General features: G+C 32.8%; 1 protein-coding gene across 3 annotated transcripts; it reads right to left on the bottom strand.

The window, feature by feature from the left end:
• Nucleotides 1–11057: 11057 nt before the first annotated feature.
• LOC110732191 (probable protein phosphatase 2C 38) lies at nt 11058–15554 on the bottom strand. 3 transcript variants are annotated; one of them, XM_021912109.1, is made up of 5 exons: nt 15306–15554; nt 13430–13914; nt 12901–13283; nt 11813–12049; nt 11058–11461 (listed from the first exon to the last, which is right to left on the bottom strand). In XM_021912109.1, the coding sequence occupies exons 2-5, from the start codon at nt 13746–13748 to the stop codon at nt 11231–11233; spliced, it is 1170 nt and encodes a 389-aa protein (XP_021767801.1). In that variant the 5' UTR covers nt 13749–13914; nt 15306–15554; the 3' UTR covers nt 11058–11230. The 3 variants fall into 3 exon arrangements, with proteins under 3 accessions (XP_021767801.1, XP_021767802.1, XP_021767803.1); XM_021912110.1 differs by having other exon boundaries at nt 13430–13785; XM_021912111.1 differs by lacking the exon at nt 15306–15554 and having other exon boundaries at nt 12901–13268; nt 13430–15293.
• Between the last annotated feature and the right edge of the window lie 1890 nt (nt 15555–17444).

Raw genomic sequence — 17444 nt, 5'->3', positions numbered from 1 at the left:
ATTTCGAAATTTTATTATAACACCTACAAAAATCCCAAAATTTTGGTTTCACCACCCACTAACGGATTTTTGGATGGAAACCGTTAGTGGGACCCACTAGGGACACGTGTCAGTTGTTTATTGGCTTAAAAATAAAAATTAATAAAAATTAAAATTAAAAAAAAAAACCCCTAAACTCTAACCCAGCCACCAGCCCCACCACCGCCGACCGTCACTACACCGCCGGAGACCCCCCACTGTCGTTGGATTCCATTCCTTCTCCGGCGAAACCACCGGCCGTCACCCCCACCAACATCAGCCCCCCCCGTAAATCCCCTTCCCCCTTCCTTCTCCCCGAAAAATCACCCCAACCCACCACAACCCTCCACGAAAACCACCTAGCCCCTTCGCCTCTTTCAGACCCACAACCAAACCACCGTCAACAACCGCTACAAGCACCAATCGAAATTTCGCAGGTGGTTCTCCATCAATTTCAGGCGTCAAACGGGAAGTTGTCTTAGCCAAATTCCGGTGGTGTTGCTTCGCAAAAACCGGCTGAAATCGCTGCGAAATTCAGCAGATTCGCATGTGGTTCTCCGTCAATTCGCAGGTGGTTGTTCGGAAGATTTCGTGGCTCAAGAAACGGGCTGAAATCCTGCAGAATCCGGTGAGTTTCGTCGGTGAAGTTCCGGCGATTTCACTGCTCAGGAAACCGTCAATTGCAAGCGTTAATCCGGAAGGTTTTTCGCTGCTCAACTTCAGGGCTGGGCTGGGCCTGGTATCGCCGGATTATGCGAGGGCAGGTGATGCCGGCGGCTGGGTAGGTGGTGCCGATGGTGGGGCTGGCTGGGTTAGGGGGTTAGGGTTTTTTTTTTTATTAATTTTTATTTTTAAGCCAATAAACAACTGACACGTGTCCCTAGTGGGTCCCACTAACGGTTTCCATCCAAAAATCCGTTAGTGGGTGGTGAAACCAAAATTTTGGGATTTTTGTAGGTGTTATAATAAAATTTCGAAATGTTAAGGTGTTATAATCAAAATCGGGTCTTTTTGCAGGTGTTATTTTCTAATTTGGCCTAAAAAAAAAGCCCCATCCCCGCTACTCTTACCTAAACGGCCCCCCATCCTGGTCCTCCGTCCATCCCCTTCCCTGGCAACCCAACCCCATCCTAACTCGGTGCAGAGACCGCAATGCTAAAGGGTGGTGTCAAACCACCTTAAAATACAGCTTGTTGAGCTGTAGCTTCAAGTAGAAAGCTCTCGATAAATTCCTTGATTTGATTTGTTTAAAGGAGATCAAAGATTTCTCGATCAACTAGGTATGCGTGAGTAGAAGTCCAACTTAGCTTTCTTATCTCGAGTTCATCTTCACGGAGCTACAACAGAAAGCCAAGCTAGTAAGATGAGATAAGAAGGGTATGGAAGAAGTATGTTCAGCTATGGGTAATTGGGTTTTAGGGGTGATTAAGGTGTTTCTAGGGGTTAGAATTTTCAGAATTAGGATGGGGGGTTTTCGAGGAGTTTGGAGTTAGGGGTGAGGAGTTTTCGGGGTAGTTTAGGAGTTTTTTTGGGCTAGTTTTGTGGTGAAGGGGATGGCGGTAAGAAGTGGGGGTTCCCTGTGGGTGGAGGTGGCGGCAAGGGGTGGGAGGTTTCATGGTGGGTAGGGCTGGTGGATTAGTGGGCATGGTGGTAGGAGAGAAAAGGTGGGATTGTTTTGGAATAATCGAAAGATGAGATTGTTTTTGGAAGATAGAGAAAAGGTGAGATTATTAGTTTCCATTATACAAGTAACAAATTTGAGAAGCTTAATGCAATGTAGAGGTGCCAATTTGGAGGAATCGGTTGCGTTGGGTCGGGTTGGGTCGAATCGAGTCTAATTCAACGTTGAATCATGCTGAATCATCTTGTTATACAACTCGAAATCTGGATCGGGTTGCTTTCGAGTTAGGTCGGGTAGGGTCGAGTGAATTTTTAACAACTCGGCCTAATTGTAAAGAAGGGCCCCATGACCCTAATTGAAGTTGATATTGTGAAACTATAAATCTAGATTAATCATACTAAATTTTATATATGATTTTTTTTCCCCTTGCATATATATCAAGAAGATTCAATGAACATATAAGAGATGAGAAAATGTACGAAAATAATAATTTTATTCATAATTTGTTGGGTTACAACTCTCATATATATCATTAATCCTCCTTTCAAAAGCCTAAGTTTTGATAATTGTTAATGGAAAGTTGTCTTGTTGGCTTATTCCATTTTATGTACCTACAACTAGATTAAAACTTCGTGCAATGCACGATTGTTAAATATTTTTTGACAATAATATTACAAAATATAAAGTATATGAAAGATATGCAGAAATATTTCATTTGAATATATAAAGAATATGATTTTCAAACTGAAAAGAAAATATCATAAGGTATAAATAATTTACTTAAAGATTTTGTAAAAAAAAAAAGAGCGAGAAGCAAAAAAGGCAGGAAACTTTTTCACAAGGTAATGACATAGTGTCATTGGTTATTCGCTTTTAGTATAACTTAATAGATTAAAACATATATAGTAATAAGGAGAAAATGAGGTCTTTATGACTCACTCTATCGGATCCCTTGAGACATTAGAAATGACCTTCTTTATTATAAAGAGAGTCGAAGGTTAAAGAATACTCCGTAACATAATCAAAATGGGCTAACCATAGTAAAATTAGTATACCCTCACTACTATCACCACCCTCCTCCAAACCCCACCACCGCTTAGGAACTTAGTCACCCTTGCCCTTACCCCTAAACACCCATTCACCCTAGCCTTTCTCCCAACCACTTCTTCGTTCCTCCTTGAACCACCCAGCTGCACCGCCCTACCTTGAAACCCTAGAATCCCCTCCCCACAAAATCCTCAATCCTCCCTACCCCTCCCAGCAAAACCATCAATCGCCCTCCCCTTACCCCTAAAATCCTCGACGTCCCTTCCCCTCCCCCTAAAACTAATTTCCCTTCGATATTCCCTCTCTCCTTCTCACGCCTCGTTTATTAGTGGGGATACGAAAAGAGTGTTTGAGGGTTTTGCAGGGAAGAGGAGCTTTAGACGGGAGCGAGGAGATGTAGCTATGCTAGGTTGTTCTGTGGGGAAGGAGAGGGACAACATGTTTTAGGAGTGTGTACAAGTGCGACTTGGTAGTTCAGGGGAAGGGTGATTGAGAATTGTTAACGGTGGGGGAGAGCGGGAGAGGGGGCTGGGTATTTAAGGAAAGAGGAAAAAGTGGCAAGGTGGTGGTGGTGGTGGTGGTGAGGGTGTTAATCAAATAGTTAACCATGATGGGTTAATTATGTTAGAATTATTAAAATAAAGCTAGACTAGAGAAAGATTATACCTTCAATGTTATATAAGGAATATTTGAAAAAATAAAATTGCTACAACCCATTGAGAATGCGCAATTTTATATGGTTACATTTGATAATTTCCCTATAATTTTTTTAATAATATCACCTCATTTACATAAATTTGACACTTACAAATTGACAAATAAAATTTCGGTTTTCACAAATTCTCCTTCCGTTGTGGATATTTGACATTGGATGCAACTTGATCTCAAAATTTTCTTGTTGAATTTTTTTAAACTTAAAGCGGGATAGAAGTGTAATACCCTAAAATTTTCTATTTTAAGTTTCGGGGACGAAACTTGTTTTAAGAAAGGTAGATTGTAATACCCGAATATTTTATGATTTTATATAAAATATTTTATAAAAATATAGTTTATTTTTATTTATTATATAACTTTTCTAATCTCATATTTTTTTTATTTAGACTTCGTAAAGTTTTAAAACCCTATTTTATAATCTTTCTGTATTCTTATATACTTCCTCCATTCTTTTTTACTTGACCCGCTTTGACTTTTATACTATTCACCACTCCTCTTTTGACCGTCTTTTGTGAATAATTTGTAAGGAAAAACATGTTTATGTTGGATATTTTTGAATTCGTCTCAATAAGTACTATCATAATATATAGCTTTTATAATTTTTACTTATGGAAAATTAAAGTTATTAATCGTTGAAGTTTTGCATTGGCAAACGTAATAAAAGAAGGGGGGTGTTAAATACCGCCAACATTATTTATCAAAACCGCCAACATTTGATGTAAAGAGACAATAGTACCCTTACTATTTTTTTTCCCTCCCTTTGACCATCCACGACCAACATTACTGTCACCAACTACCCACACAACCACATTGGGTAGAGGTGAAGGACAGCGGCAGCACAACAATGTAGGGAGGCGGCGACGGTGATTAAAGTTTTGTGACAGTTAAGGGGTTGGCGAGTACAAGACAGCGACGACCGCGAATACATACGATGGTGAATGTATTGACGTGATGGTGGGAAAGGGGATACTTTTTTTTAATTATTTTGGCGTCATCAATCGGCAGTCAAAACTGGTGGACATCGCCGGTAACCGGCATCCAAAACCGGTTACCGTGTAGGTTGAACGGTTTTGGCCTCCGGTTGACCACGGTTACCGGCGTCCAAAACTAGTCAACCGGTACGGTAACCGGTTTTGAACGTCGATTACCATGCCGATTGATTGGTTTTGCGCGCCGGTTGTGTTGGTCGTCGTATTTAAAAAACACCACCTTCCTGCCGACGAAGGAAGGTGGTGGGTCGTCGTTTTATTGATGGATATTGACTGCTTCTGTTGGGCAATATAAAAAAATATAAGACAATACCTGTTTGTGGTTGTGGACCTTGATGGTGGGTGCTGGTGGTGGACTAGTGGTCATGGACTTGTGGTAGTGTGGGAGGTGGCGGTGGTGTGGGTTGTGGCAGTGGTGGTTTCTCTAATTTTGATGGTGGTTGATGGTTGAATTTAAGTGTTGAATCTTGATGGACTTAGGAGAGAGAGAGCCAAATTGGGATAATAAGGGTAATCTTGTCTCTTCATTACTTTTGTTGGCGGTTTGATAAAAAAAACGTTGGCGTATTTAGCAGTTCACTAAAAGAAACATGTCAAGTAAAAAAGAACAGAGGAAGTATACAATAATGTACCGCCGTGGGTGAAGAACTCTGACGCAAGACAAGTCTCAATCATCAAATTCATAACCTCTCAATTCCATTATACTTGTATGTACAACACTTATTCATGCTAGCACTTGTTTATCGTTGGCAAATTATTGTTAAAAGCTAGAGCTCTGACACATAAAACTCCTACCATATAATGATCCTTCTACTTAACAACAATTAACCTTTTCTTATGCGAGTACACTATATTTGTTAATGTGCGATCTCGAGTTTTCGGAAGGTAATCACACAAACTTCATGTTTAATTATTATTTATTATATATATGTAATCACACTATATTTTTGAGATATTTGTATTTTCGTATTGTTATGTGTGATATGATTTATTATTTGTACTCTTTGTATATATGATTAATTATTTATGCATTATATGATTTGATTAGATTTCAGTATTGTATTATTTTTGTTGTACATAATTGATTATACAAATATGCTAGGGTTTTAATGTTGTTGCTCTAGGAGTATTGTTGTTGAGGCTTTAGGGTTGTTAATGCAGAGTATTATTTTTGGCTTGAGATTTAATAAATTTTGGGTACTATTTTTATTGCCCTATAAGCGTTGAGATATTCTATGATTGAATTGCGTTCATCTTGTCATATATTATTTGGGAACCCGTGCCATTATTGAAATAATATTTATTAGTTTGGGAATGACTATTTGATCTATGAGATCAAAAGGGTGAACATTATTATTTTGTTATTGGTTTGAGGCTTGACGTTATATGTCTTAGCCCTTGGCATGTTGGTAAGAGGATGATAATCATGAGTTAAGAATGAGGTACAATCTTTATTTACATTTTTATATGGCCCCATACAGTGGGAATTGACCCGTATGTGGTCTGGTTTAAGGTGTTTTCTGGTTATTGAGAGTATTCAAGTTTTTATAATTGTTGGTTTATTTATTCGAATTACTCATGACACACTTATTGGTTACGAGTTAATTGAGTGAAGGATTGTATTATTCGAGGTTGAATTGAAAAAGGTTATTTTTCAGAGTACAATGTGTAATGTAGTTTTGTACTACATTGTTTAATTGAGCTAGTAATATTAATTATTCAATTATTCTTTGTATTCTGATATATGTGATGATTACTCAGCTTTTTGCTGACGTGTGTGTTTGTTTGTTTGTTCTGTTACTTGTGTTTGCGACCATGTATTTTTCTTATGGTGGCCCTGAGACAATATATTTTGGAATTTGTCCTTAATGATGAGCAGTCAAGTTTGTATAAGCAGGTTAATCAAGTGATCGTAGCTAAAGGAGCTCAAGTGATCGATTAGTATGCTATAACGAGTTTATAAAGTTGTATAAATAGCTCACCTAGTTTATTGGGTTGTAATTATTGGGATTTTGTAAGGCTTAACACTTGACAGGTTGTCGAGTGTGTCGGTAATACCTCTAATTTAGGAGTATGCTTCCGCAATTTTATTCAAAGGTTGTCTATTTTTCTTTTATTTATTGTTTATTATTAATAGTAAATCGGGGGTGTTACAAGAAGAGCGAAAATTGTCACACTAGTCGTGTGAATTTGTAAATTATAATAACTCAAACTAAGCTTGCAATATATACAAAGAAACGGGAATGAAAATATATAGAAACAATGAATTTATAAATAATATATGAGGGTCACAACTCTTGTAAAACTCTTGCATCCTCTCTTAAAATGACTAGGGTTTTATATTTGTTTATAGTATGGTGTTTGTCAGCTACTTCATACAATGTACCTATAATTTTTGGTAGTAAGAGAAGTCTTTGAATTGTAACTTATTTCATTTGTGTCTTATTAAACCCTAAAAACAACCTTTTTGTAAATAAGCCCTAGATTAGAGAATAATATACTTATTAAATGTTCAATGACATTGGAAGAATATAGTAAAGTGTAATATAAAAACAAAGATAAAACTAATAAGATGAAGCCTTAATTAATAAAAAAAAAAAACAAAGATAAAATAGTAACGTGCATTAAAATAACTCCAAAGTTTGATTTGTTAACCCCAATCCTAGAGCTGTCAAAAATTGACCCAACCCGATAACCCGACCTGAACCGATAGTGATCTGAATCTGACCTGTACCCGAACAAAGGGGTGAAATTCGTGACCCGTAACCCGACCTGAACAAACCTGATGTTAACCGACAACTGATTTGATCCAATACTTTATGACCTAAATCCGAACCCACACCCGACCCGATAGTAATCGTCAACCGATTTAATCCAACTCAACAACAATCCGAACCTGAACTAGTACCCGACCCTATTAGAACCTGAAAGCGTTTATAACCCAACACAACCTGTCATTGAAGCGAGTCATGGAAGGTTTAATAAAATTTTATATACCTTTTGTTCTTTATTACTCGTATATAGGTGTAATAAAATCTTGATAATGCTTGAACAAATTATGCAGAGCGTAATTAAATAAATTAACTTGACCACATTGAATTTATTCGAATTGAACTTGAACCAAAACCAAGAATGATCCAACTTTAAGATTATCCGACCAAATAAGCTTAGCTCGAATCTGAATGTACCATCTATTAACCCGACCAAACCCGACTCAATACAACCCGAACATGAAATTAAACCCGTTATGAATTTGACTCGAATCGAACCCGACCTACACCTAAAAGGATGAACGACCTGGAATAACCTAAATCAAAATTAACCCGGCCGGAACCTGAACCTGCTCTGAGGCTAGATTAACCCGAGACCTGATTTGACCCGACCCGAACCCCACTTGAATACTTGAATTGACAGCTCTACCCGATCCTGACTAAGTATATATAAAGAACTAATAAGATGAAGCCTTAAAATTTACAACTCATCAAAGGTATATGGAAGCATTACCCAAAGTCAGTTTTCTTACAAGACAGTGAGATTCTTAAGTTAAAGATAACAAACAAATAATTGAGGATCATAATTCTTTCTAGTAACGACTTTTAATAACATCACTAGTGTGTATCTCGGGCGTTGCACCGGGTTGCTACTTTAATTATTTCTTGTGATTATATGTACTTGATATTTATAACGTCTTTTTTTAATTAGATCTTGTGATTATCAATTACATATATTAATGTTCATAATTCATATTATAACATAACTGATAATTGGTTTAGATGGTTAAATAACCATCATTCTCGTAAAAGGTTGAGTAGTGATGACATGGCATAATGAGAGATGGAGTAGGTGACGTGGCATGATCTAAGTGGCATAGAGACGTTTTTAGTAATGTTTTTTAGTATATTAGTATATAGAATTTTACATAATAATGTTTATAAAATGAAGTTTGTAGCATTTTTCATCGAGTCCAAGGGTCATTGAAAGGGAATTACACCACCATATAACTAACATCTATCTATCTATATATTATACTAAAAGACAAGCGCCTCAATGTGAGGATGACAAATGTCACTCTCTCATTGGCTTATCTTATGAATAAAATATATCTATATAATTAATGTTTACATATTCAAGCATAGTTATTTTTTGTTAAACTTCAAACAATAAAAGCAAGTTTCTATACATGCATAAGATTTTCATGATTTCCTTAACATAAGTATTGATTTTTTTTTTTTATAATAAATATATACTTTCCAATACTACAAATAATCCATAAAGTCTTTCCAATCTTTATTTAAAGTCAAGTTAAAGAATAATAACTAATTTGAAGCAATATGATTAAAGTGGTATAATTAAGGAACAAATAAATATTTTTTTTTATGAAAATTAAATAAATCGATAGAATTTAGTTTGACGTCAATTATGAAATCAATACAAACATTTTAAAAAAAATCAGATGTACAATAAAATATTGTGCACCTATTATAAAAGCTACCCTGTAATGAAGAAAGTTATTTATGCTTTATTGATAAAAGTTACCCAAAATAGTCTACAAATTATCCTAAATTCAATTCAAGTAATCGGATGAATACAAAAGTTTTTTTATAAAGATACAAAATAGTGTAAAAATTATTTTTATCGTTTGTTGTACTCCTTGACAAATACTGAATGTTGAGCCGAAATGTTGTCTTGGAAAAAAAAATACATAATCTTGAACATAAATTTAATTTTAATCGGCCTTTCATTTTCTATACAATGTCTTTTACAATGACCTTTTGTTTTTCTTGCATAAAAAAAAAAAGAACCAATAACCAATCAAAACAAGAAGAATAAAAGTTAAATTGAATTAGACATTTGACGGAAAAGGGACAAATATAAAATGTATTATAACTATTACTCGTGTTTTAAATTGTAATATTCGTAATAACAATGCTATTACTTATGAATTTAAAAATCGTGCATTGCTCATGTACTATACTAGATATACAACAATCATTTGCAATAATTTATGTTGTTTTATACATAATAATACTTTTAACTTAATAGTATGTGCATATAATATAATATTTTTATAATATAAAAAAGTATATGTATATAATATAATATTTTTATAACACGTGTCCTCCATACCAAGTGTAGTCCCAATCACCACTACACCAATTGGTTGTTGGTGTAGTAGTGACTGAGACTACACTAGGTAGGGAGGACTTGTGTTCGCCCCCCTGCAATAACAATCGGAAGGGGAGTGGAACCTAATAATCTAGAACTGATCCTCAAATCTGGATTAGCCCAAAGGGTGAACCGGGTAGAACACCCAAAACTCAATGCATATATGACGGGAATTAACTTATCCTTTATCTATCTTATACAAAACTCCAAAGTGTAATTTTTTTTTCCAAATATGATAATAACATTTGTAAATTTATGTTTATATGAAAGATATAAACCTATCAAAATGTATATATAGTTAAATTGTTTAATAACTTATATCGAATGCGTAGTTTTATTAAAATTATTTGCATGTAATCATTAAATGTGTTGGATGTTGTGTAGCTATGCAATGTCCAAAACTTTAGTTGAGCGACTTTGATTTAGTGATTGTACGGTAAAAAGATATAGACTTCGATCTTGAAACCTAATAGTCTAATAAATTCTAAATAGAAAAATTAAAACAAAAGGAAATGAAAATAGTAAATGGGTTTAAATATTGAAATAAACATAACCTTTTAAATCAATTTAGCTAATTCAAGAGACAATTTTAAGGCATTTAAAATTAAATGGGGGAAAATATATGTAAAAAGAACAATTTTAGATATATAAATGTCCATGCACTATTATAAGAGTTTTGTTAACCTTTTTATAATTAATGTAGGGATAAATCTTAGTAATATATAATCCGTATATTTTATTTATATAAAATTATCAGTATACATACCTATATACGAAGTATTTGTGTCGTATACTATATTTAATCAGCTGTTGGTTATATATATGACTATTATATAATATATAATTTTTGGCACAATGCTTAACTTAGGAAAATATATGTTCTGGTAGGTCAAATATAGGGTTATTATTGTGTCTATAGATTTAATGAGTGCGACGGGTAAATAAAACATGTATATATTAGATTGATTGTAGGCTTGTAGCTACTGATGCGGATGGTATGATAAGAAAATTTTAGTTTTTTCTCAACGGGAGATATAAATAAATTAGCCCACTTCTTATATAGCTATGTGGAGTATTATTCAATTATTTTCCAATTAATAAAATAAAATTATAAAAAATTAAAAGAAATTCAAATAACATAAAATACTATTCAAATAACGTTCCTTTAATTTTTTTTTTATTGACCATTAGTACAAGTCCTTTAATAGTAAATGAATTACCTTTGTTTTATTTTTTATTTTTCCTACGGGTTTAAAAATTTGATTTATAAACCGTGCATCGCACAGGCACTATGCTAGTATAAAGCTAAATTTTTAGCTAGGTCACGAAGCAGCAACACTTGGCATTCTAACTTTTCGCCAAGTATCGCGCCACGTTAGATAGATTTAAATAGATTTCATAAGATAAAAAAAAGTTAGTTTAGAATTCTATTTTAGTATAAAATTGTTAATTTAGAGTTTCATTTTCAATAAAATAAAATTTGAGTGTCGTGCCACGTTGGATAGATTTAAATCGACTTCATAAACAACCCGGGAATCGCACGGGGCAATTATTTATAATAAATTATTAAAAAAAAAAATCCTCTATTTACCCCTCTTCTAAAACCACCTAAGTGGCAATTAAACAAAATTGACCGAGTACCGGTTATATGAAAAGAGTCTTCTTTTCAGATTTGTCAAGAATCAATGCCTGAAGAAGAATATCCAGCACCTTTAATTGAAAGGTAAGGTCCTTTAAAGATATTTCGATTAGCCAAATGAGAGTCGAGGAACAAAACTACTACTGTAATGTCATCATGGAAATGTCTTCGAACTCCTCGATCAATCTTCTTAAGATCTGAATATCTCATTTCTCTTTTTTTTGCAGCCTCACAAAGTGCAGCTTTCACAAGCTTCTTTGCAATTCCCTATCACACAATAAACTCTGTTAGTACATTCTTTGTTAAGGGAAAATAAAACAAATAAATAAAGTCTTAATTCAGTATTAGCAATTCAATAAAAAGATGTTCATTCTCAATCATTTCTCACTCTCAAGAACTAAATAAGAGTAAAAGACAAACTAAAAAACTAAGAATTTTTTATACATATATTTTTATCCCCTATAAGGGTAAGAGGCAAGATAGGGAAGAATGAAAATTTTTCCTACTTCATGATTATAACTATGAAATTGAGCTAGAGTTCTTCCTATAAACTTTTTAAATTTTGGTTACAACATTATCGTGAAAAATGATCATGCTAGAAAAATAAAAATGACATACATGTCGGGAACTTGTTTTCACAATGTCAACAGCTTCTTGGTTGCTAAGGTGCTCCCATAAGCCATCCGAAGCAAAGATAAGAAATTGATCTTCGGGAATAATCTTTTGTACTGATATTGATGGTTCAGCTGTCATGATTGGCCTATCAAAAGGCTCACGCAATCTAAACTTTGCTAATAGAGGTGATGTATTAAACTCAGTCTTCTTTAGATAAGCATCACCAATAGATCTTGAAACCTGTATAATAATAAACAATTATTTAATAGATCGAATCTAAATACACAAGCTTATCCAACTCTTCCAATTGGGTTGTCATTTTAGAAAACACTTCCCCCCTCAATCAATCACATTGATTATATAACTATGTTTTTGGGAACTTCTAGAAATTTATGTCATGTCATGCCATTAACAAGAAATTTAGGTAATGTATGTATGATCAATATCAGGGGAAATGGTCTCATTACTAGCCTTGCTTAGCTTCCCTAAAACCTCAATTCCAACTTCAAAATTCGAAATAAAGCGAGCTATGGTCACAAAGAAACTTTCAAATTGCTACTACCTAGATATGAAGAGTCAATGTATTCTTTATAGAGCAAACAAAATTCGCACATGACCATGCCTCATATTCCTAACATCCCAAATTCATCTTCACATTGGTGATTGACATGGAGTTCAAGAATAATATAAAGAGAGAATATTAAAATTGAAATTGGAATAAGAAAAAAAAAAGTAACATAAAGTTTTAGGAAAGAAAGAGGAAAAGATATATGGGATGAATTTCCTAAAATAGATAAAATGAAGAAAATTGTTGGATTCCCCAATCAAAACTGTGAATATAAATCAATATAGAAGAACTACATGTATACAAAATATGAAATTCAAATTTAGCTAGTTATTATTAAGGTTTTAGCGTCTAGGTCTACTCTTTATTTCATATGCAATTTCCTTCCTTGTTTAGGCACATTCTGTTGACACATGGATGTTAGTATACAACTTACATCTTCTACAAGGACAAAAAAATAAAAAATAAAAAAAATAAAAAAATAAAAAAATAAATTGATGATTTAGGAAAAGAATTTTTATTTTACCTGTATAAGACCCTTTACACGCCAAACTTTGTGCTTTAAAACAACAATATGTGGATCGTCGGGATGCTTCAACCGCAACTCTTCTCTTACAGATTCATAACTTGCATTATGCTCAGAAGATAACTGGATAGCTTTCACAGTTTTATCCAAGTTATCTAGCTTTCCTAGGACAACACGTGAATCACCAGCATTTGCAGTGTAAAGATATCCATTACATATTACACCAACTAAACAACAAGCACCTACAGAAGCAATCTGTGGCTTTTCGAGCCATAGTTTCTTCACTAAAGAGAGAAACTCCTCTTCCGTGGCCATAAATGCTTTCATGATAACATCAGCAGACATACCTTGACTATGGGAAGTGAACTCTGCACCAAGAATAGCTGGAAAAAGTCAGTAAATCAAGGCATTAGCAAACCAAAAGACAAAACATTAAGGAAGCACTAAATCAAGCTAAGCTAAAATAATGTTTTATGGTCATACATCAAATTGGAAAGCATAATGAGGTAAGGTTTGTGAAAAGCCATACTCTTGATGTTCTTGAAGAGATTATTGCAGACAAATCTAGCTGTTTCTGGACCTCCATGACCATCATAGACACCGACAAATGTCCCATGAGGTCCATTATCAAGTGATCCCATGGGACCTGACTCAATTTGACTATGATCCTCTAATAAACTATTTGCTTGAACAACGGCCATAGAAAATTCACCATTTGCATGGTTCCCAAAATCTTTATGCCATAAAAGTCCGTCGAACCGACCATTAGAGTCTTTACTAGAACTCTCTCCTTCACCAGAAGGCTTCCAACAAGGGTAAACAATCCTCATAAGTCCTGCGGTGACCATGTCTTACATATCTCAACCAAATGATCCTGCTATTGATCTATACATAGAACCAAAACCAGTGATAATATAAAACCCTAGACTCAGTAATTGTGTTTCTCCAATATTTAGACCTCGAACATAATGTCGAGAACTTAAAAGCAAATTGAGATCTTCAAACACCATATATCTGTATATAAATTAATACATTAAATAAATTAATAGATGTACAAAGACAAGATTAGAACTTTTCAAACATATAACCATCCTTTTCATTCAAGATTATCATTACTCATCATGGCATGTTCTTGATAATAAAACATGCTGCTATAATCCTCAATAAGAGCCATAAACTACTAGGATTCATATGAAAAAGACGTTTTGTTAATTAAAACCTAATCCCACTTATTTTTATCTAGTAGACAGGTCTTCAAAATAGAATGTAAATTTTGAATAAGCTATTGAAAGAGGATGCAATGTGCATTATGTATAAGCTACTAAATGAAGGAATGTTACCACAAGCGAAACTCCTTATGTTCCATAGTATGCCATACAGTTGAAGAGCATATATCCCAATTGATCAACTCAATTATAAATTTAAAGTCTTAGTTAGGCATCACATTTAGCTAGATCTTAACCAAGAAAACAATATGCTATTACTAAAAATGTCATTCATATCTTAGCATAATGAATAATGATGAGTACATATTACACTCAATTTTTTTTTTTTTTTTTTTTTTTTTTGAGGAAAACATATTACACTCAATTAATGTATTCTTTCTTATGTTCAAGGTTGTAGCATAATAATATAGACTTCCATAATTTACAATATTTCAGAACAATTACTACGTAAGAAAATACAAGTTCATCTTGATGATAAACAAAATTTGTTTATCTGATGACATTTCCGTAAATAAATCAGAAAAAAAATCTCAGTCAGCATGGCATTCTCGTAAATACATCGAGATAATTGACAATTACAAAACTATAATATATTTAGGCAGTGTTTTCAATACTTTTGCGATGCAACAACCTTTAATAGAACAACATTTCAATAATTTGTAACACTACAAAAAACAAAAAAAAAAAAAAAAAAATACATGAACAGATAATCTTGACATAACTACGTTTTTATAATAGCTAGAAGATCAATCTAAGAAATATCGTACTATACGATCATGGGATTTATAATTAATACAAGGATAACTAAAATTGAAATTTGAATTGTATTAATTTTTTAATGAACCTGCACTAAAGATTCTTCAAAGAAAATCTACAAATTATAAATATGGTTATAAAACAAAATGAATAAAAATAAAAAACATCAATGTCATATGTAATTGTCAATTATCTCGATGTATTTGTAATTTAAAAATTCACATCAAATAGTAACCAAAATAAATAAAAATAATAACCATGACAAAAGTGATGCAGTCTCACATGCTATTATAATTCAATCAAAATCAAATTCGAGAAATCCAAGAGAATAATACAACAATCAATCAACAAAGAAATAAAAAAGGACAATCAAAATACATACAGGAAAAATGACCAAGGATTGAAAGATTATTTGAAACATACCTTAAAAATTATACAAAAAAAAGATTGAATTGATATAAACCAAAACCCTTTTTTGTTTGATCTGCCAACTTGATTATCACCCAAAACAATGAAATTCCGCTCTAATTATATAAGTTGATTGTTAAAATAAGTAAAAATTTGTTATAAAAACAGGTAATTAGAGAGAGAAAGAAAGGAGGAAAAGAAAGAAAGAGGGAAGACGTGAGGATAGAGAAAGGTCTTGATTTTTGGTGTTTAAAAGTAAAATGATTTAATTAGAGTATTTTTTTAATTTTGGAAAGTTTTAATTTAGTAGAAATATTTTATTTAATAGAAAAATATTTTTTTTTTTTTTTTTTGAAAAAAATAGAAATATATTTGGAAGTCAATAAATAATTGGGAAATATAAGGGGGGTATAAATTTGACTTTGACCAATTAAAGAACAATAAGATAGGCAACTTTTGCTCGGTCTAATTTTCTTCTTTTATAGCAAAACCAACTGAACATGTGCTCAATTTCTCTCTCCTCCTTTCTCTCTCCAAAACCCTAACCTCCATTGTTGAATTTTGAAGGGGCATCCATCGATTTTAATCGGTGGAAAGCCCCAATCATTGTTTTTTTATTGTTTTTTTAGGTTTATAATAATACTTTCTCCTTTTGGGAGGAACTTTTCTCCCTCGAAAGAAAGGGTTTCCGATCTCCTTCGAAAGACAAGGGTTTTTCGACCTCCTTCGAAAGACAAGGTTTATCTCCTCTTTTCGAGGGAGAAATTTCTTAGTTTTGAATCCATGGTAGCAGATCTAATGGATTGTCGTGAAATTATTTCGTTGGTGAAAAAGTTATCAAGTTTTCGAATACGAACAGATGAATCAGAAGGAAATCATCCTCACGGCTACAAAGGATCGTTAGATTGTCTCTCCAACAAGGCTGTAATTTTCAGCGATATAAGCGGGAGATGCTCCGCAGGGCAAGATCTACTCGACGATCGTAGTTTTTATGAAGGAAAATTTTATTTGATTCAATATCTTATGTATTTGTTAACGTCGAATCTCTATTGTAGATGTCGTATGACTTTTAATTAATGAAATATTTTTGCTATTCAAAAAAAAAACTGAACATGTGCTCACTTTTTATAAGCTTTCACAAGCATTGTAAAATGTCCAAATTTTGAAAATTTAGATATTTGTACCTTTTTTTATAAATCGAAGATTTTGTATGAGATTTTTGGGAGGTTTTGATATATTATATATGTGTATTTGAATACTTCGAATATATATTTATACAATATTATCTTTTTAGGAAATTAACAAAATCATCAATACTTATTACTCCCTCCGTTTCACTTTGTTAGTCCCCTTTGGAATCAATCACTTAAAATAAGAAAAGAAGGAATCTTAGTAATTTGGAATTTGATTGCAGTTTTGTAATTAATGTTTTGTTTTTTCTTGTTTTATTTATGGTTGTAGGCTATAATTAATCGCCTATAATAAATTTTGATTGAAAAATTTGTCATGTCAGCAATCCACTAGCACATACATTAACCAATCAAAATTATTTGATTCTTTAAACACCCAATTAGATTAATTATTCACGGATTATGAAAATTATTCACCTTATAATAATGTTAGGAAATATTCAATATAGTTGCAACTATTTCCGGTCCAATTACTTGCAACTTTATTGGTTGCAACTAAATTGGACCGGAGGTAGTATTTCATTTATAACTTGATTTTTTTGGAATTAATTGGTTGTGGATTGATGACATGACTCCAAGTAAGGAAATTTTACCTTAAATTATGCAATTATGACTTGTGCTTTCCTAATAAATAATAAAAAAAAGTTAAATATGGTATATTAATTATGAATTATGTTGTAGTTTTTTTTTTTTTTTTTTTTTTGAGGAAATTATGTTGTAGTTTAATGTTAGATTCCAAATATATTTCTTTTCTTATTTTATGTGATTGATTTCATATGGGATTAACATTATGAAACGGAGAGAGTATATATTAAAGTAATCAGTAGGAATATTCTAGAATTACACGTGTCACGTTTACATTAAAAAAATTTCCCGCCAATTTTTTTTTTAATTGATGAAAAAAAACTTTTAAAAAAAAAAAATATATAGCCTAAATAATAGAACAATAACAACAAATTTAAAT

Source organism: Chenopodium quinoa, unplaced genomic scaffold (assembly GCF_001683475.1).
Source record: "Chenopodium quinoa cultivar QQ74 unplaced genomic scaffold, ASM168347v1, whole genome shotgun sequence".
Lineage (NCBI taxonomy): Eukaryota > Viridiplantae > Streptophyta > Magnoliopsida > Caryophyllales > Amaranthaceae > Chenopodium > Chenopodium quinoa.
The sequence above is the reverse complement of the archived record's forward strand: the minus strand, read 5'-3'. Positions and strand labels throughout refer to the sequence as shown.